The 20,730-nt window shown below is 36.1% G+C and overlaps 1 protein-coding gene across 1 annotated transcript; it reads left to right on the plus strand.

Moving 5' to 3' along the window:
• The first annotated feature begins 7,766 nt into the window (after positions 1 to 7,766).
• Positions 7,767 to 19,298, plus strand: LOC113063268 (desmoglein-3). Its single transcript, XM_026233527.1, has 14 exons — positions 7,767 to 7,993; positions 9,895 to 10,023; positions 10,829 to 10,990; positions 11,113 to 11,254; positions 12,034 to 12,197; positions 12,444 to 12,575; positions 12,667 to 12,852; positions 13,677 to 14,113; positions 14,410 to 14,552; positions 15,553 to 15,774; positions 15,962 to 16,213; positions 16,817 to 16,944; positions 17,060 to 17,368; positions 17,632 to 19,298. Exons 1-14 carry the CDS (start codon positions 7,940 to 7,942, stop codon positions 18,676 to 18,678), a joined length of 3,507 nt encoding a protein of 1,168 aa, XP_026089312.1. The 5' UTR covers positions 7,767 to 7,939; the 3' UTR covers positions 18,679 to 19,298.
• Positions 19,299 to 20,730: the final 1,432 nt, after the last annotated feature.

Consider the following 20,730-nt stretch of genomic DNA (forward strand, 5'->3'; position numbering starts at 1 on the left):
ACCTCTGCTGGGTACAGTTTCTTTGAGTAATATGCACAAGGGTGGAGGCTAGGAGGCTCACCAAATTGCTGGAACAACACAGCTCGACTCTGGTGGTGGATAATAATAATAATAATAATAATAATAATAATAATAATAATAATAATAATAATAATAATAAATAATAAATAATTACATTTATATATCGCTTTTCTAGGAACTCAAAGCGCTTTACATTGTCAGGGGGTATCTCTTCGTCCACCACCAGTGTGCAGCATCCACCTGGATGATGGAGAGAAGACAGAGTGATGAAGCCAATCAGTGGATATGGGGATTGTTAGGAAGCCATGATGGTCGGAGGCCAATGGGCGAATTTAGCCAGGATACCAAGGTCACACCACTACACTTTTCAAAAGACATCCTGGTATTTTTAATGACCACAGAGAGTCAGGACCTCGGTTTAACATCTCATCCGAAGGACGGTGCTTGTTTACAGTATAGTGTCCCCATCACTACACTGGGGTGCTAGGACTCACACAGACCACAGGGTGAGCTCCCCCTGCTGACCTCACTAGCCCCTCTTCCAGCAGCAACCTAGTTTCCTCAGGAGGTCTCCCATCCAGGTACTGACCAGGCTCAGCCCTGCTTAGCTTCAGTGGGAAACCGGTTTTGGGCTCCAGGGTGATATGGCTGCTTGGGGATCGGGATGATGCAAGATTGCATGCTGAATGGTTCCTTTAGTCTTTCAATGGCTTTGTGAGTGGTGGAGGTTCAGGACAGGGACTTGGGCTTACCACGGAGGGAGTTGAGCAGAGCAGTGAGCATAGGTAGTTCGTGATGAATCAATGGTTGAAGTTGGCAAAACCCAGGAACCGTTGCAGTTCTGTGGGAGTGGACACCATGGGAAGTGGGTACGGCAGTTTCACTGTTTGGGCCCAGTAGTCTATGCAGGGCCTCAAGCTCAAGGCCTCCTTGTCCACAAAATAAAAACTAGAGGCAGCAGGCGAGGTGGAGGGTTAGAGGAATCCTCCTGTATATAATCCTCCATACCCCTCTGGGATGGACAGCGGGTATACTTTACCCTTGGGTAGCTTTGTCCCAGACAGCAGGTTGATTGCACAGTCTTATGAGGTGGAAGGCGGGTGACCGCCTGCTTGCTGAATACATCCTGGAATGACTCATAGTCAGATGGGACAGTAGGAACTTCAACAGTGTTGGGGCTCTAAAAGAGGGTGAAAGAGATTTGGGCTGGAACTGGAGTAGAACGAGGCTTGAGGCTTGTTGTGCCTCGTTGAGACAGTTATGCTGGCAGAACTCACTCCAGCAAGTTGTTTCACAAGGTCTGATATCTGAAAAGGGAAGGGTTAACCAGGGGCGTCCCAGGATGATGTCTACGGGGGTTCCCTTCAGTACCAGAAACATGACTGTCTCCTTGTGCAACATTCAATGCATAGTCTCAAAGGGGGAGCTGTATACCTCACCCTCCCACACCCCAGGGGCTTTCCCTGGATGGTTTAGACTCAGACTTTTGGGCATACCGTTTCTGTTGAAGGTATAGTTAGCTTAGGAGGTCTTGTAATATGAAATTGCCCGAGGAGCCCGAGTTGACGAGGGCAGAGATTGCAACAGAACATTTAGGGGTGAGTAGTTGGGCTTGTGACTGTGGTGATTGTGATATATGGTGACAATGTTTCAGGTATTTGATGACATTTTGATGACTGTATAATGTAGTTGATACATTTTAAATTGTACTAATATTTCACAATATTGCTGTTTTGCTTAATTTTTTGATCGAATAAATACAGCCTTGATTAGCATAAGGGTCGTCTTTCAAAAACATAAAAAAAAAACAAATATTACAAATCCAACTTTTATGAAAGGTAGCATACTATAAAACATACAGAAAAATGCAGTAAACTTGAACTAAATACTTGTTGTTTTTGTTATTAAAATAATTTGTTATTACCTTAATAACTCAAAATGTAACATAAAACACACTGTATGTAAGGAATAACAAACTAGCTAGCACCCCAGTGTAGTGATGGGGACACTATACTGTCAATAAGCACCATCGGATGAGACGTTAAACTGAGGTCCTGACTCTCTGTGGTCATTTAAAATCCCAGGATGTCTTTCGAAAAGAGTAGAGTTGTGACCTCGACACTTGGCCAAAATTCACCCATTGGCCTCTGATCATCATGGCCTCCTAACAATCCCCATATCTACTAATTGGCTTTATCACTCTGTCTCCTCTCCACTAATAAGCTGGTGTGTGGTGGGCGTTTTGGTGCACTATAGCTGCCGTCGCATCATCCAGATGGACGCTGCACACTGGTGGTGGATGAGGAGATACCCCCTTTCATGTAAAGAGCTTTGAGTGCTTAGAAAAGTGCTATATAAATATAAGGAATTATTATTATTATAAGTACATATAGAGTTCAACTTTAAATTACAAGGGGATCCATAATTTCTTACTCCCAAAACTTTTACAGTAAAGTTATATATAACAGAAACGATGTTAGAGCAGAAATTATAAATGAAGATTGACTGGTTATAGTCTGTAGTGAACAGAAATAGCAAAAGGTTGGCTAATTCTTCAGCTCCGCACGCCTGAGTGCTGGAAAACACTGTTTATTTGAGACTCTAGACATGCCTACCGTATCGCTGAGCTCAGGTTTCACTATAACTGTTGCCATGGAGCTGTTTTCTATTGACTGCACTCTGAAGGAGACACAAAGAGAAAAAGAAAGAAGGTAGAAGAAAGAGTGCCCTCATACAAAGAGAGGAAAGATGGAGGAAGAGAAAGGGAAATGAAGATTGTGGCGACTGATATCTGTAAAATTGTAAACGCTGGAAAAAAATGAAGAGAATGCTGTTATGAGACTAACTATGAGAAAACTGGGAAGTGGAAATGAGAGAGCGAGATGGAGAGAAAGACACTGATTATCGGGAGAAAAAAAAGAGAAGGAAAAAAAGAGTCAAAGAAATGTCAGTGAAATGCAAGGGTGTGTCAAAGGCCAATTTATCATCATAAACAACCAGACAAATGTTCAGAGCCTGCACTGTGCTATTAGAGATGTCATTGTTTACTAACTTTTCATCTATTTTATATTATTGTTCTATGTTGAAGAATCAGAACACCATTACACAGTAAAGCATAAGTTGACAAAAATCCAACACACATAACTTCACTGTAAACCTTTGAAAATAAAGGTGCTGTGTAGGGCATCTATTTTAAATTGAATAGATTAAAAACAAAATCATTACCAAGAACAGGATCTTTAATGCATTTGTAACACATGGCATATATAAATTATAAGTGATCATCAGTGTAGGGGAGTAACACAGTTACAGTTACAGTTTCTGAAAAAAAAAAAAAAAACAGTAATTAAGTTGCAGTTACTTATGTTTTTTTTTTTTTCTGCGTGGACATTGCCTAGACTTCCACTGATTTTATATCAGGTTAATGCTATTTTCATTTCATTCAATGTGCAAATTTAAATCAAAACTTGGTCATTTATTATTTTTAATATTAACAGTTTTTCTTTTTCAAGGCATTGTTAGATGCCAGTGTTTCCTAACATATTTGCTATGCAAAGGTTTGATTAAAAATATGAAATATCAAAGCTATTAAACCATATATTGTTATGATTTCAAATCATAACAAATCAATCTCAGAACAATCTAAAAGTTAAAGAGGCAATAAAGTCTGATTTATTGGTGGCTGTGATTTAAATGTTCATCATGTTTTTAGAGTGATAGTATGAGAGTAAACAGCGTTGAGTTCTATGATTAACCATGCCTGCTTTAAATGATTGAGTTTAAAACATTCTTTAGAAATTTAGAAAAGTATTTCAAAAGTAATAAAATTACATTTATTTATTTAAGTAATCTCCCAACACTGGTGATTGTTATTACAAGTAATTATTATTACTGACAAGTTGCACTAATCTGTGTGTGGAACAGGCTTGTGCAGAAAATTGAAAAACTATTAAAATGCCAGTTCAGTTCCTGAATTCCAGGTAAGAAAAAAAAAAAAATCAGGATGGATTTTATCTTATTTATATTTCAAAGAATTGGCAAATTAACTCAAAATTACAAGGCAAAAAAGTGCACCACATGTGTTTAATGTCTTTGAATCACAATACAATAAATTCATCTTCCTGTTATTTCAAAATCTACCAAAATGTCCTGTAGGGTGTGGCCTTTATGAAGGTTTTGTTTGTTTGTTTTAGCACAATCCTGTGGAACTCTGCATTGCCTAAATTAATCCTAACCATGTAAACCCAGCCATTCTGAAAAAGACGGAAATATTTAATGCAGAAATATAAAATATTTAACAAATATCTATCTATCTATAAAAATTACAGTAAAACATAACAAAATGTAAAAAGAAAAAAAATATTAATAAAAAATTATTCAAGAGATTAAAATAATAATAATAAGAAGAAGAATAAAAGTTGTATCTCAGTGATACTTTAAAAACACCTCTGAATGCCAGAATGTTTTATGTTACCGTAATAGTCACAGCTTTAAAAGAGGGTTGCTTTTAAAGCTGTGACTATTACGGTAACATAAAACATTCTGGCCACATACATAAGTGGGGTGTGAAAGATGTGTGCCTCCACAACAAAAGTAAAAAAATAGCACACCGATATATCATTTCAGCACTTCACACAACTATATGATGTGTAGGACTGCATCCTATTGGTTAGGCAGTTTTCCATGTGAGCACGGAAAATTGGGCGTTGACTGCCCAACCTTTCCCTGGAGCACACTCTGTCTAAGCCAGCCTGACTCTCCCAATCTTCCTGATTTCACCATGAGTCATATAATTATTGTGCACAGATGACAAGCGTGTGCATGCAGCATCTGCAGATACAGACATGTGACAGTTTACCGTCCAAACTCAGGGGAGTTTCCTGCGCAACTGGTTTTCGCTGTATTCTTCTATTCTCCATCCAAGAACACCATTAGACAAAGCTGACACACACGCTACACAAATATCAAAACGTTCCTAAAAAAGATACAAACTGTAAGAATTAAGACTTTTCCAGAGAATATTTCTTGAATGAAGTTAATTCTCTTACTCCGTTGACAAAGTGCTGTTTTAAGTTTAAACCTCACCAAATAGTATTAGATTTAGAACAATAGTTGTAAATAAGACAAACAAACATCATTGGAGCACATTTTACAAGACAAAATACTGTTTCAGTCTTTCTTCTTTTAAAATTCACATTTAAATCAATTTATTGCTGTTGACTATAGCAATTTATGAGTGAAATGAAACAATGCCAGTAATAAAAATAAAAGTAATTGTAGATATATTTTCTTTAATATTTATTTGTGTCTTACACAATTGTGCTTCTCAAGTGAACATTACGTGTGTGTGTGTGTGTGTGTGTGTGTGTGTATATATATATATATATATATATATATATAATTTTAAGATTTATTGAAGTGCAAATAAAACATTTTCTTTTTTTGTTACATAAAAATATTATTGTAGTATATGCTATTTAAATCTAGCATTTAATTTATGGTCCTCTTTGCTGTTTCTTTGTAATTAATGATGAAATTTACTAAAAACTTCTGAGTGAAAATTGATTTCTACACAGTTTTTTTTTCAGTGTACAAATCCAATGTTATGTAATCAAAATGAATGATGAATGTATTTCTATGCTTTCACATGAATGTTTCTAAAGCATGACTGACCGAGTAAATGCCGTGTAATGTCTCTTTTTCTTCTTTCCTCTCTTTCAGTGTCTTTGTTCAGCAGTTGTGTCTGAGAAACAGATTTATGGTGACTCAGACAGTGCAGGCTTCATCTGAATAGAGCTCACATTCAAGATATTCTCTAAATGTGTGCAAATGGTGAAGACTTTCTATTGAGAGCCTCTCTAAAGGGCCTCTGTAACCACCCTTGGCATCATATTCTATTTCTAGAGACCCCAAGGCCTTTTTAACATCTCTAAAACCATATTTAAACCATATTTTAGTACTTAATGACATGATGATTTGCCTTTGTTTTTGTCATTTATAAAACTGAGAGTCAGCAAAGTGAACAATTGAGTGAAAGAAAGTGTGTGGGTGTGAATAAATGAAAGAGACTGACTGACAGAAGGGAAGAACAAACAAACAGCTCAAGTTGTCTCGTCCAATTTCTTTTTTCCCCACTATTTTTCCTACACCTCCTTTAAAGAAAGCAGACATGCCATGACTTTACCTTCCATCAAAACCCTCCTCTTTTCCACTGAAGTGCTATTTTCTGAAATAATTTAGTCTACGAATAAACATCACAAATAAAAGACTATAGAAAACTATATCTGCTGATTATGGCCAAACCCTGACGTGTTTCTGTTAAGCCATTTTAAGAATAACCAACTTTATATGTTAAGGTGTGAGCTTCTGAGGAATCGATTTATACTAGATGTGATATTTAATAATTCTTAAGAAGAGCGGCTCAAAAAGCATTGCTTCTTTTAATCTGCTACTGAAATTGATATCTGGACCAGTGCAGTAGATTTATACCAATGTACTACATATGATTGCTTTTGCATATGAAGGTTTTTGTCTGATTTAAAAATGATTCATCTCAGAATGATTTTACGATCTATTATTTCCATTAAAACAAGCTTAGAATTGATCCACGTTAGATAATACAAGATCATACTGTCAATGAGTTATAGAAGCATGCATGTGTTATGAACATACTGTATGTGCAAACTGTGTGGCTTTAATAATGATACTACAGCATGTGTTTTTAAAGGTATTTTAGTATGTCAAACAAACAAATAAAGAATACAGTAACTCTTCATTTTCAGTGTTAGTTTTAACTTTCCCCATGGAATTTTTTTTTTTTTTTTTTTTTTTTTTGGCCTTTTGACACAGACCTGTGTTTTCCAGCTTCTTGATTGACAAATGTTGTAATCAAAATGTTTAGGTATAGTACTGTTTATACTGAGTGTTTCTACATTTATTTAGGTAACATACATTGATTATTTAAGGCTTTATACTTACATACATGAATACATTAAAACCCTTTTTAAAATGATGCATAAAAAAAAAAAACACGTTGGTTTTAAACACTTTAAAAAGGTGAATTTTTCAAAGGAGTACTTTTTTCCTCTTTTATCACTTTATTTTACATTTCGATTGTTTATTCTTTATGTCTGTCAGTATGAAACGCTCGACCCTGAAACTTTCCATTTGAATACTGAAAACATTACATTTGTGGAAATATCCGCATTAGATTCACCTTCTAGTTCACTCCAAAATATTATTGTGAAATCATAAAACTTTCAACCCATTTTACCTGTTACTTTTCAAAGGACAGTTATAGTCCAAGTTAAAACATATATTAAGATGTAACTCGAGATGACACAATGCAATTTATTAACACATTCTTTGAGACATTCTTTGTCTGACATTATATATAAGATGTTACAGATAAAAATAAATGTATTATTAATTTTCCGTTTAAAAAACTTTATTTTATATTTGTGTGTGTGTATTTTTTATTATTGTTATTATTATTATTATTATTATTGTTATTATTATTATTGATCTAAGTTTTGTTACTCACAGTACACCACATAAAGGTTTAAGGACGGGTTTTGTGGATATATGTTAGTTCTACTGGGTGAGAACACTTGCCACCCCACACTTTATGATACATGAAGTCTAATTTTGAAAAAAAATTTGAACCACCCCCCCCCCCCCCACTTTCTCTAGCTAGCTCACCCCTCCATCTTTGTGACGTTAGGTCGGTCCTCCTATTATCCCGCAAGGTGAGGGTGTGGGAGAGACACTGAATAAGGAGTTTCTCTAAAGCTCTCGGAGTCGTTCTCTTCGTCATTATCGCGCATCACACAGCACCGGGACACCGCTTCTTTTCCAGAAGCAGCTGGTGACAGCAGCGGATCTCAGGTGTCAGGAAATATCGTGTGTTCGTCCGGCCATGGCCCGACGTATCTCGCCTGCTGTTGCTTTTCTGTTTTGTTTCGGATTATCGGTAAGTTTTTCGTGTTTTTAATCTTTCTGTCAATAGATAACCACGTACTCCATTTTAGTCTTTAGTCTTGTATGGCGAAGTATCGTTTTGTCAACCGAGATAATCGTTATGTGTCTCTGCCTTTGTTTATCTGTTTGTTTCTAGCACTCTCGATGTGTAAAGCAACCATCCTTAAGTTTATAAAGTTACTGTGAAATAAGTCATGTATTTTCTTTAACCATTGAAATGTCGAAGTGCAAATTCCAACCCTTTAAAGAAATTGACCAAGACGACTAAATGTAAAATAAAGGGCATGGTAAAAAAAAAAAAAAAAACTTATGCAACTTTCGTCCACTTGTGTCACCTCGATTTTAGTGAGCAAATTAGGACAACAATAAGATTTAGTGGCTTAATTACAGCCTATATAAGTTAGGCTATATATAAGTTACTATGCATAATAATAAATATACATGATTAATTATATAGTGCGTACAATATTATAATATTGTATTATTGTATATGAATTATGTTATATACAATATACAATAAAACCATGATAGGAAATTAGCCACCACTGTTAATGGTATATATATTTACGTAATAATATATATTATTTAATATCTGTCTAGTTGTTGACCATTAACTAGCGAATATTAAATAATATATAAAAACGGTAACATAGTAATTGTATTGTAGTATTTTGTTGGGAAGTTCCAAGTTCCACTATTTAACGGTGTGTTTTTGTAAAGGGCATTTCACTACAAGCTCTGTCTAGTATACAGACTCACAAATTACAGCAGAGAAGCTGGATCTGCAAGTATAAAACAGCCTTTTGTATCCACTTTCAGGAGTGTTGAAATTCCAACCCCCTGGCACCTTAATGAGAACATTTCTCAATAATACTTATACTAAGACTCTGATGATGATGAGTTTGTTGATGAGTTATACTGAACAACAGTTGAGTAAAATGGTTACTAAATGAGTGCAACCTTTGGAGAATTTTACTCCTGGGTAGATATGCAAAGAGCAGTCTTGGTTGATTTGTCTCTTGTTTGTAATATTTTAAATACCCATTATACCCATAAATGTGTCATACACTTCTGGTGTAAAACGTCTCTCATTTGGGTTAAAAGTTGAGTTTTTACCACTTCACATTTTACCGCAGGTTCTACAAATTGATTTAACAATCATTGGGCCTTCAGTTTATATAAAACCACTTGATGCATGCACCAAACCTTATGTAATTACTACACAATATGTGATGTGTATCACAATATGTATCACTTTTAACACTTGTAGAAGTAACTATTGAAACTTTGCGCAGTAGCCTACAATTCAGAAATGCACAGTTGAAGATAGTAAAGAAAACCCCCTACTAGGAAATCACATTTTATATTTGTGATAGTGCAGCATCTTCTTTACTTCCTGCCACTGTGTGCATACGCTTTATCTCAGTCGTGTGTGGTCTGATTATGTTAAGGTGATCTCGACTTAAGCGGAATGCATTCTGCTTTTGCCAAGTATTTCTTCATCTTATCTTCCTTAATTAGACATCTGCTAAAGTGAAATAAATTATTGACTTCTGTGCAGTTTTTTTTTTTTTTTAGGTTTATATTATCGTATCTATTTCAACTCATTTCATACAAATTACGGCATCTGTTTAATTTTGTCTCTGTACAGACAAGATGAGCTTAGTGTCAAACAATGCATGCGTGCAAGTTACAACCACAGTGTTTCGATCATTTATAATGAATCACCAGTGAATAATTTCTGAAATGCAAATGAGAACATTTTCACCAGACAGGGCAGCAAATATAAAAACAAATATTACTCCGTCTTTCTCTTTTCTGCTGTGTGTGGGAAAGTTGGTGGAATAAGTCTGTCTTCACAAATTGTTGTTGTGCATTTCTGTTCTCCCACAGAATGTGTTTGAGGTTGAAGCCAGATTCCAGAACTCTGTGGCCCTCCACAGGCAGAAGAGAGAATGGATCATCCCTCCCCAAATCTTAGAAGAGAATGTGGATTACACCAAGAGAGAATTCATCGCAAAAGTGAGTGAGACATTTTCTGCATTAAACATGTTAATATGCTGATATCAACATTAATGTACAAACAATGTGCACAAATGACACGAAAATAGATCAGGCAAAGCAAGGCATCAGCTTTTTCACCAGGGAGTTGAAAAGGGAAAAATTAGATGATGCAAATTATATTATAGGAACAGTTCACACGAAAGTGAAAAGTTGGTGAAAATGTACTCACCCTCGGGCCGTCCAAGATGTAGATTTATTTGGTTTTTCATCAGAACACATTTGGAGTAATTTATCAATACATTACTTGATAAAAACATCACATTCATTCACAATTTGTTTCATTTCTCTTCACAATTCATTAATTGATAGACTGTAACGGTGTGGATTACTTAAAGATGTTTTTATCAGCTGCATGGACTCTCATTCTGACGGCACCCATTCACTGTAGAGTCATCCATTGCTGAGCAAGTGATTTAATGCTATCTTTAACTCATAAAATCATCTTTGAGAGTACATTTTGAACAAATGTTCATTTTGGGAGAGCTATTCCTATAATTCTTTTAATGGTATGCACAGAAATAACACATGAAAATTGCAAGTTTAGCTTCTTGTCATTCAAACTTTGGAGATAAAAACTGATGTTTACAGTATAATTATTGGTGCACATGTAAGAGTAGTTGGTGAAGTCCCCACTTCACGTGTGATACAGTGAAACAATATCATTAACAAATCCAAATATTTAAGATTTGGAGTGCTTAATGTGTCAGGCCACCGTGGCTTGATTGGCTTTTGGGTTAAATAAATGTGTTTCTGATTTATTTAGATTCGCTCGGATAAAGAAGACCTCAAACAGAGGAATGTGAGGTACTCACTGAGGGGCATCGGTGCAGACCAGAGGCCGTTCAATTTATTTGTTGTGGATCCTGAAACTGGATATGTAAGGATAACAGGGATGCTTGATAGAGAGGACATCCCAATGTACAATGTAAGTAATGTAATGGCCATGATGACAATGATGATTCATGAAAACGATGATGAAGGTGGCTTTGACACCTACACTTGATTATGAGGGATGGTGATCTTAAATCTATTTCTTCACCTCTGTAGCTTTCAGGCACTGCTACATTCAGAAATGGCACAATTGCAGAGAATGACATTGGGTTGAGAATAAAAGTGAAGGATCAGAACGATAATCCGCCTGTTTTTGGGCCAATGGAACCTGGGAATGTGTACGAGCTCAGTGATGTAGGTATGTGAACTGCAGTTGTTATAGGTAAAAAACAAAAAGGACTTGAAGTGTGTACAATAAGCATAATGGTGATTACAATAATTATCATGTTTAATTCTGCATGTGGGTCATTGACTCAGACCAACACGTTATTATTCTATATCTTTGTATGTATAGATCTTTGAATGTATTATAATTCATTTATAAAAAAAAATCACTTCTTATTAATATTTGTTAAAATAAGGTTAGTTGTAAAATGCCATGTGATTTAATGATATTTATGAATTAATAATTATATATAATATAAAGAATCTTGAAATAAACCCTACACTTAAAAAAATATGTTTCTTATGCTCACTGGTGCTGCATTAATTTGATACAAATATAATATAAACAGTAATATTTTGAAAATATTATTAAAAATTAACATTTTATTGAACACAGTTTTTTCAACTGTAATTTTTTAAATATAATTTATTTCTGTAATGCCAAAGCTGAATTTTCAGCATCATTACTCCAGTCCTCAGGGTGATATGATTTTTGAGAAATCATTGTAATATGCCGATTTGCTGCTCAATAAATATTTCTTGTTATTACCAATTCTGAAAACGGTTCTACTGCATAATATTTTTGTGTAAAAAAACACTCACACCTCTTGATATGTACTGTATACTGTATAAAAAAGTAGGAAGGTTTTTAAAATTTTATGAAACCACAATGAATACAAAGAGAACATTTCTAAAACGTTTTAAACTAGATTCTTCTTTGCATTTATCACGTGCACTCCTTATTGTATACAGAAACATCAGTTATGAAGGTTAATTGCTTTGATGCTGATGAGGAAGGACACCCAAACTCTCAAATCAAGTATGAGATTGCTGAGCAGCAGCCAGCTGGGGATCAGATGTTCAGAATTGATACTGACGGGAAAATCCGTGTTACCAATCCTAATCTGGATAGAGAGGTGAGAGGTCACCATCACTGTATCAAATGTGCACCTAATATCCAACATACAACATAACACACACAGACTCCATGTGTTTGCACTGGCTCTGACAGCATTTGTAGGCTTCGGTGTCAGTGCCAGATGTTCTGTTATTGTTTCAGTTTAAATGAGTAATGGAGGAGCACAATACCCGCTTTTGTTGAACATATTGAACAATATGTAAAAGATTCCACCCGTTTATTTACTCTCCATCTGTTTCTTCAGACTATTGATCAGTATGTCCTGCTTATCAGAGCATCTGATCTGTACGGAGCCCAAGGCTGCAATGTCGCCACAGGAACAGTCACCATCCAGATCATGGATGTCAATGATAATGCGCCTACATTGGAAGGCCCAGTAAGAAAATGTTTATTTCCACACAGTTTTAATATGTTGTTGTAGTGGTCCCTGCAATTTATGCAACTTCTTTTTTTTCCTTTCTCCATAGTTTGAAGCCACTATTGAGGAAAATACAGAGAAAATAGAGGTGATGAGACTTAAAGTAACCGACAAGGATCTTGAGAAAACAGAAAACTGGGAGTCTAATTGCTTTATTGCATCAGGCAATGAGGCTGGATACTTCAGCATTCACACGGACCCAAAGACCAATGATGCAGTCATTATGCTAGACAAGGTGTGCAATGATATGTGCTGGTTATTTTATTTTATTTTATTTTTTTATAATTTCTAGGATAGTTGTGCATAGGTTTTTTTTTGTCATACCAAAATGAGAGTATTCATACCAATATTGGTCAGGTATCACAATTCTCAATACCAGTTTTGACACCACAGGAAAAAAAAGAATTCAGTTTAGTAAACAATTATTTTAAGTAAGCAGTCAATAATAAAGGAAATAATGTAAATGCAGTTTCTCAGGTTCTTTTTTCAGTATTGTTTTTTTATGAATATTATTGACTTAATAGACATTTTCAGACATTTTCAAATGTAATTTAATTTTATGTTGGCAAAGCTGAATTTTCAGCAGCCATTTGAAATAGAAATCTTTTAATGTTGTACGTCTTTACTCTCGCTTTTTATTAATTGAATGCATCATTGCCAAGTGAAAGTATTAACTTATAAAATACTTTCCCCAAAATTTTAAATAGGAGTGTACTTTAATTATTGATCAAAAAGTATTCTATTAACATTCACATGATACATAATTTACTGTGTTTACATTAATACATTTGCAAAGATGGGACATTCTGATAACCCGTGAAGAAACTTGCATTTTTACCATCCAAAAGAGTTAGTCAGACAGCACTTGGGTGATAAACTGAATCAGTACTTGGTTATACTGATACACAAGAAAGGCTAGTATTGTCACATTGTTATAGAATCAACTTTCTTTAAAAGTACCGGTACTTCTGACATTGTTACTTATAGCATGTAACTGAAGCAGATTATACTCTCAGCCATTTGCTTGAAAAAAGTATATCACGTCTGTTTTCTCTGAAGGCTGTTGATTATGAGGATGTCAAAGACCTGAAACTTACCATTGGTGTAAAGAACAAAGCTCCGTTCCACTCCTCTGTGACTGGAGGACAACAAGGAGTAAACATAAACTATGGTGGCACCGGTGATGGCGCAGGAGGCGGAGGAGGCGGAGGTGGAGGTGGAGGCGGCGGCGGTGGAGGCGGTGGTGGAGGCGGTGGTGGTGGCAGTGGCAGTGGCAGTGGCAGTGGCAGTGGAGGCGGAGGAGCTGCCGGTTCAATGTCAGGGAGTCAGATGTACAATTTGAACATAAAGGTGAAAAATCAGCCAGAAGGACCCAAGTTTGTTCCCCTAACAAAAGCCATTCCCATCTCTGAAGGCAAGACTTTTAACAGCAATGAGATCATCGCAAAGTACCCGGCCATTGACACAGACACCCAAAAGGAAGCTACCAACGTCAAGTAAGTTTACATAGAAACTGTTCGTTTGCACTTTATTTACAGTACGTGTACTTACATGTACTTATAGTGTATTTATTGTGTATTTATCTAAGAAAGTTCTGGTAATACAAGGTAACTACATAGGTTATGGGTAGGTTCAGGGTTAGTACCTAGTTATTACATGGTTATTGTAATTACTATAATAAGTACATGGTATGTACATGAGGAACAGGACTGTAAAATAAAGTGCTAAGAGGAAACGGCATACAAAAGAATAAGAAATGAGCTTGTAACAACTATGTTCCCTTTTCTTATAGGTATGTTAAAGGATCTGACCCAGATAACTGGCTGACCATCGATGAGAAAACTGGGGCCATTAGACTGAACAAGGCACCTGACCGCGAGTCCAAGTTTCTTGTTAATGGCACTTACTACGCCCAGATTTACGGCATAACTCAAGGCAAGTTCCCGGCAGGATTATTCATCAAAACTTAAAAGCTTCAATTGGTAGTTCACCCAATAATTATTATTCTGTCATAATTTACTCTACCACAAGTTGTTCAAAGCCTGTATGAGTTTCTTTTGCCGATCACAAAAGAAGATTTCATGAAAAATGTTGGTAACCAAACAGTTGCCGGTAGCCATAGACTTCCATTGTATTTTCTTTCCATGTATGGAATTCTGTGGCTCCGAGCAACTGTTTGGTTACTAACAATATAAATATAACTTATTTTATTTCAACTAGCTGTCAAGGCAACATTTCTCATTTTTATTTAGTTCAATGTGAAGTACTAAAATAACTTAAACTAAAACTAAAAACAATGTAGACATTAATAAAGAAAAAAAAATAGTATAAAATTTGTATATAAATGTTACTAAAATAACACTGGTTCCAGGTAAAAGGGAAAACATTTCTTTCTTTGTTAGTTTATTTATCTACTGTAACTGTTCTTTTTTTCTGAATTGTTGCCATATGTTGCCAGGTTATTGTTCACTGCCATAATATGATATGATAATATACTTTATTAACTTATAGACCAATCATACTTCCAGTCTGCCGCATTTTTAATCAAATGGACATTGCAGGTACATAACCTGTCCTGAAGGTGTCGCCATCTACACATTGATCAATAATAGTTACTGAGTACCACTACCTGGTCAATTTTTTGATACTTAATCATCTGCAAGTTATGTTGTAAAAAACAATATTTGATTTAATTTACTTATACCATTAATTTATAATGAATTATCTTTTTCTATATTTTTCTTTTAGTATTTATTAATTAATAATTTTTTTACTAAGGGAAAGTAGATCAAAAGCTTTCTTTTATTATACTTTTTGACATTTCAGTTGTTACAGTATTATAACATTTGTCTCACATGTAGGTTTATGTATTGTATGCAAATCAAAAAATAATACATAATTTTTTTTTAAATATTTTTTTCCTTCTCTCTTATAGACTTGCCTTCGAAGACGGCAACAGGCACCATTGCCATCCAGGTAGAAGATTTTAATGACCACTGCCCAACTTTGAAAAGTAAAGTCACGACACTTTGTACTGAAAAGGATGCCGTCTTAGTCACTGCGGTGGATGAGGATGCACCGCCCAATGGGGCTCCATTCAGCTTCAATGTTGTCCCAGAAGGAACTGTGGGGAAATGGACAGTCGAGTATTTAAACGGTATGTGTTTCTGTTGGGAACACAGTAGCCTACACATTTTCTGACCCACAACGATATCTCACTAACGTACCATTTAAACATTGCATTGGATTGAAAATATATTTTCCTAGTTACTAGTCATAGATCTGTTAATCAGGATAAAACTACTGACTCTGTGGTTGAGATGTTCTGTTTTTCTTATGATCAGAAACCACTGCCATCTTCAGAACCCATGAAAAGCTGTGGCCAGGAGAATACGAGCTGACGGTGGAGGTCAAGGACCAGCAGGGATTATCATGTCCAGAACCTCAGAAATTCCAGGTGGATGTGTGCACCTGTACCAACCTGGAAGCTTGTGACCGAACAGGAGTAGATGGTCAAACAGGAGCATTTAAGAAGGGATCCAGATTGGGACCTGCTGGAATCGGCCTTCTCTTCCTTGGACTGCTTTCATTATTGCGTAAGTCCACACCACTATCTTTACGAAGTCTACCATATTTTCAGGAGCAGGTGTAAAGATTGACAGTAAGGAGCTACCATGTGTGCCTGTGTTGAGTTAAGCGTACCTGTCGAAAAGAAACTCCTAAACATTCCACCAATTTATTCCACCACAGCCAGTGTTTACCCGAATTTTTTCCTGCTTTAACCAAATATTAAGTCTTTTTTCCATGTGATGTGTCAGTCCTAGTCCCACACTGACTAAACTACAGAAGCCATACCCCAGTCTCTCACTATAGGTAGAGCTGGAAACAGATTGAATGATCAGAGCAAACTGTTCTACATTTTGACATTGGATTAGGTTCCCCAAAAATAACAATACTGTCATCATTTACTCACCTAATTTGCAGAGTACAAAAGAAGATATGTGAAGAATGCTTTCATTTATAAATTGGAAGTCAGCCAGGTCCAAAACAACATTGCATTCCACAGAAGAAAGCAAGAGTTGGAACAACATGATCTAATTTTTTGGGTGGACTTAGCCTATTAGGCAGAATACCAGACAGACCATGATTGATAGCTATTATTATGTGAAAATGAAGGCTGTATTTCTCCTCTGTTACAGTCATCCCACTCCTGTTGCTGCTGTGTCAGTGTGGAGCTGCTGGGATGGCGGGAGCTTTCACGGACATGCCCTTTGACACTAAAGAGCATCTCATCTCTTACCATACCGAGGGCCAGGGAGAGGACAGGGTAAGATCTTGATCTTCTAATTGATTTGCAATATATGTTATCAGGAACACAATCTGATTAAGACGTTATTTCTGGTATAAAACCTAATAAATCAAACCCTTTTTTTCTCTGATAGGATGTTCCCCTACTTGATGTTGTTGACGGACGAAAGATGTCTTTTCTGTCAAAAGACGGTGTGGGTGGTATGTACTTCGCAGGAGGAGCGTTGGGAGCAGGGGGAGCGTTAGGAGCAGGAGGAGCGTTAGGAGCAGGAGGAGCAGGCTTCCTGGAGTCCACTTCCACAATGGGTGGCCGTGGCTACAATGACATGGAAATGTCCTACTTGAACTCGATCAGGAGAAATGATACTCTTAGGAGCAGAGAAATGATCGGTTTTGATGGAATGGCCGTGTCTGAAATGTTCCTGGGTGAATACTATTCACAGGTTAGTATATACAGTACCTACAGGAAAGTGTGTGTATAAAGTCAATTCATCGCATTTATTTAGTGTGATTAATTAGCTGTCTGTCTTGTCTATCTACTGTTTTATTTTCAACCTTCTATTGTTCTATTATTTTATCATTCTATCTATCATTTCATAGTTCTATCTACGTATGTGGATCACATGTGTGTCTGTATGAATGTATATTATATTATATATATATATATATATATATATATATTTATTTTGTTTTATGTGTGTTTCAGAAAAGCCGTGCAATTGAGGATGGATTTGGTAAGAATGAAGCTATGGTGTATGACTATGAAGGGAAGGGCTCTCCTGTGGGCTCTGTGGGCTGCTGCAGCATCCTCGAAGATAACAATGACCTAGAGTTTCTCAATGACCTCGGGCCCAAGTTCACTACTCTCGCTGAAATATGTGGCGGTAAAAAGAAGGAGGCCCCAGCTCCTCTTCCTCCCCCGGCCAAACCCATCGTGGACCGTACCGAGGTGTCTTCATCAACCAATGTTATAAATTCTGGGAATATTACCACTAACAGAGCTATATCTTCAAACGCTCTGAATACCGCTTCCAACACGGCTATGACATCATCTACTCATGTGGAGAACTTCCTTGTCACAGACAACCGGCCCACAATGATTACGAGTGTGCAACCGGCTCCAACGGTCCTGATGCAACCCCAGCAAATGTACTACATGGTGGAGCCGCAGCCCAGCACGGTTCTGCTCACTGAAAGGCCCTCCATGGGACAGAGCATGTACGTCCTGAACAGCGGCCCGGTATCCGAGGGGATGGTAGTCCAGGGAGGCAACATAGCATCGAATACCCTGACCCGCGGTGAGAGAATGGTGTTTGTGGACAGAGGTGCACCGGCTCAGGCCGGGATGCTGCACACAGGTAGTCTGTCTGGATCACAAGTGCTCTTGGTGGATGGGGGAGCCACAAGCGGTCATATCCTTCAGGGTGGTCAAGTCCTTCAGGGGACGCTTCAGAGAGGGTTTGCTGGATCTCAGGGCGTTATGGTTGTGGAAGGACAAGGGGGTCAACTGATTCAGGGGACCCTCAAAAAAGGTGTTTCCACTCATGGTGGATCTCAAAATGTCCTTTACATGGAGAGCAAAGGGGGATCAGGTGTGAGCCAGGGGGGTCTTCAAATGGGCATGTCGGCCACCGCAGGGTCATTTGGTAGTGTCGGGTCGGGTGGGTCATCTGTCCAGATCAACCAAAACCCATCATCACACAAAGTTGTTGTCCAAGAGAGAAAAGTTGTGACAACACAAAGTATCAAGTAACAACAAATCACTCATACAGTACTTGTACAGTCGTAAAAAAGGTGTAAATCAAGTCTTCAGAGCTCATGCATGCAAATCATTAGTTTCATGTTGTCAACATGTAAGGTTGGAGGGAATATGCAAATTAATGCTTGAAAAACTGGTTCTAATGCCCTTGAGCATGTATCTCAGTTTGTAGTGCACAATACACTTTCTTTTCCTGTTAGTTGCAGAAAATATGCCTACGTTCTGGTATCCCTGAGGCTATTTATGAGCAGTTTATGCAAATAGGCTCAAATCTATTTTCGTAAAATGCAAATATTTTATGTATTGTTTTGTATTGTTGTTGTTTTGTTTGTTTTTTCTTTAATGAAAAGTACAGTGCTGTCCCATACAAATCAAGTGAACTACAATGTATATTTTGAGTTGCCATTTATAAAAATGTTTAGCGTGCTTCGTTTACCAGCACTGGTATGGTGTGCAATTTTCCAGTATTTTCCAGTTCTCTTCTTAGTTTCTGTTTGTAAACAAGTAGGAAGTCTGATTTAGAAGCTTGTGTTTTTTCTTTGCAGTGCCGTTAAATAAAAAAGACCAAACCCACATTCCAACCAATAATGATGTATGTATGAAATTAATAAAAAGAAAAAAAAAATAGATATATATTTTTTACATTTAAGAATAAAGTAGCTAATGCACATTCTGTTTGTTTAGTTCATTGGAATTTAATTCTTAATACAAAAAAAAAAAATATATATATATATATATATATATATATATATATATATATATATATATATATATATATATATATATATATATATATATATATATATATATATAACATTACAGTTGTGGTGCAGGTATTTTCCTATTCACAGCTCTGGTTTGGTTTTAAAAAGAATATATGTGTTTGTTTGTTTTTTTAGATGTTTGTTGAATGGTTGGGCAGTGGTTTGCAACTTTCCCAGAAATTGACTTATTAGCTGCATGGTGGGAAAGAGTTTTACTGGTTTTGAAAGATACACTTTTTTTTTTTTCAGGGGTCAATATATTGTAAAACAGCTTAAGGCTGTTTAGAACTTACTTTTTTAATGCTGATTTTGTAAATGTTTCATATGTTTCACTATAGAACAGAATTCCAAAAGTCAATAAAAAGTCATTTTAATGTCATCTGGTGTAAACCTGTGTCTGTCTGTGGGCAAGTGTCAACAAAAACTGTAATCTAAAAATGGTAATTCAAGGGAGGCCAGTCATTCCTCTAGCTTAATTAAGAGAAACTGGTGAAAATTCATAAAACACATTAGAGGTGAAACAAGTAATGGGGGCTCATATGAAACAGGTACCAAATATTATAAATTTTCTGCACAAAGAAATTCAGCAAATCTTCACATGTAATGGTGTACAAAACAGGACTTGTAGTAATAGTATTTAGCATCAAATTAACAGTATGAATAGAATTTTAGAATTACTACGGTGCCTTGAATGTATAACAGAAAAATATTTTCTCTTAGCTGTTTTAACTGCATTCTCAAAAATAATTGAGAAAAGAGTAAAACCCTGAGAAAAGAACTATATGAGGGATCCTTTGCCTTCATCCAGTAGTAAGAATTACGTTTTCAAGGATAGTCTTTTTAACCATTGTAACTATACAGTGTAATTGTTTTTTCCAGTTTCCAATAAAATGGTGCTTTTTCTTTTTTTTACAATAATGCCTCATTTTACACAGTTTTGTGAAAGTTTTCTGTTAGGATGTAGGCTTTTGGGTTCACTAGTTCAAGACTATATAATTACATTTCCCCATAAGAGTCTAGAGAATTGTGGTTTTATTGAGCTCGAGCAAAAAAACCTAGGACTAATTCACAAAAGTAGGTTTTATATTTAATCTGAATTATAACAATTTGATTGACAGCATTTATCCTTGAAGAAAAGTTGTTCAGAATTTTTTTTATTTATATTTTTTATTTATTTTTCGCAATTTGAGGTTATTTACCATAGAAGTATTGTGTTTTGAAGCCTTTTTAACTGTTAGTGCCACTAATGAAAACGTCTTGGTTAACTATGGTAACACTCGTT

Source organism: Carassius auratus, chromosome 45, assembly GCF_003368295.1.
Source record: "Carassius auratus strain Wakin chromosome 45, ASM336829v1, whole genome shotgun sequence".
NCBI classification, from domain to species: Eukaryota; Metazoa; Chordata; class Actinopteri; order Cypriniformes; family Cyprinidae; genus Carassius; species Carassius auratus.

Excerpts from the sequence above, each read along its gene's own strand:
- LOC113063268 (XM_026233527.1), top strand. The coding sequence starts at position 7,940 with ATGGCCCGACGTATCTCGCCTGCTGTTGCTTTTCTGTTTTGTTTCGGA. Across the intron at positions 10,991-11,112 it reads AGGACATCCCAATGTACAAT|CTTTCAGGCACTGCTACATT; the intron begins GTAAGTAATGTA and ends TCACCTCTGTAG. Across the intron at positions 16,945-17,059 it reads AGGGCCAGGGAGAGGACAGG|GATGTTCCCCTACTTGATGT; the intron begins GTAAGATCTTGA and ends TTTCTCTGATAG.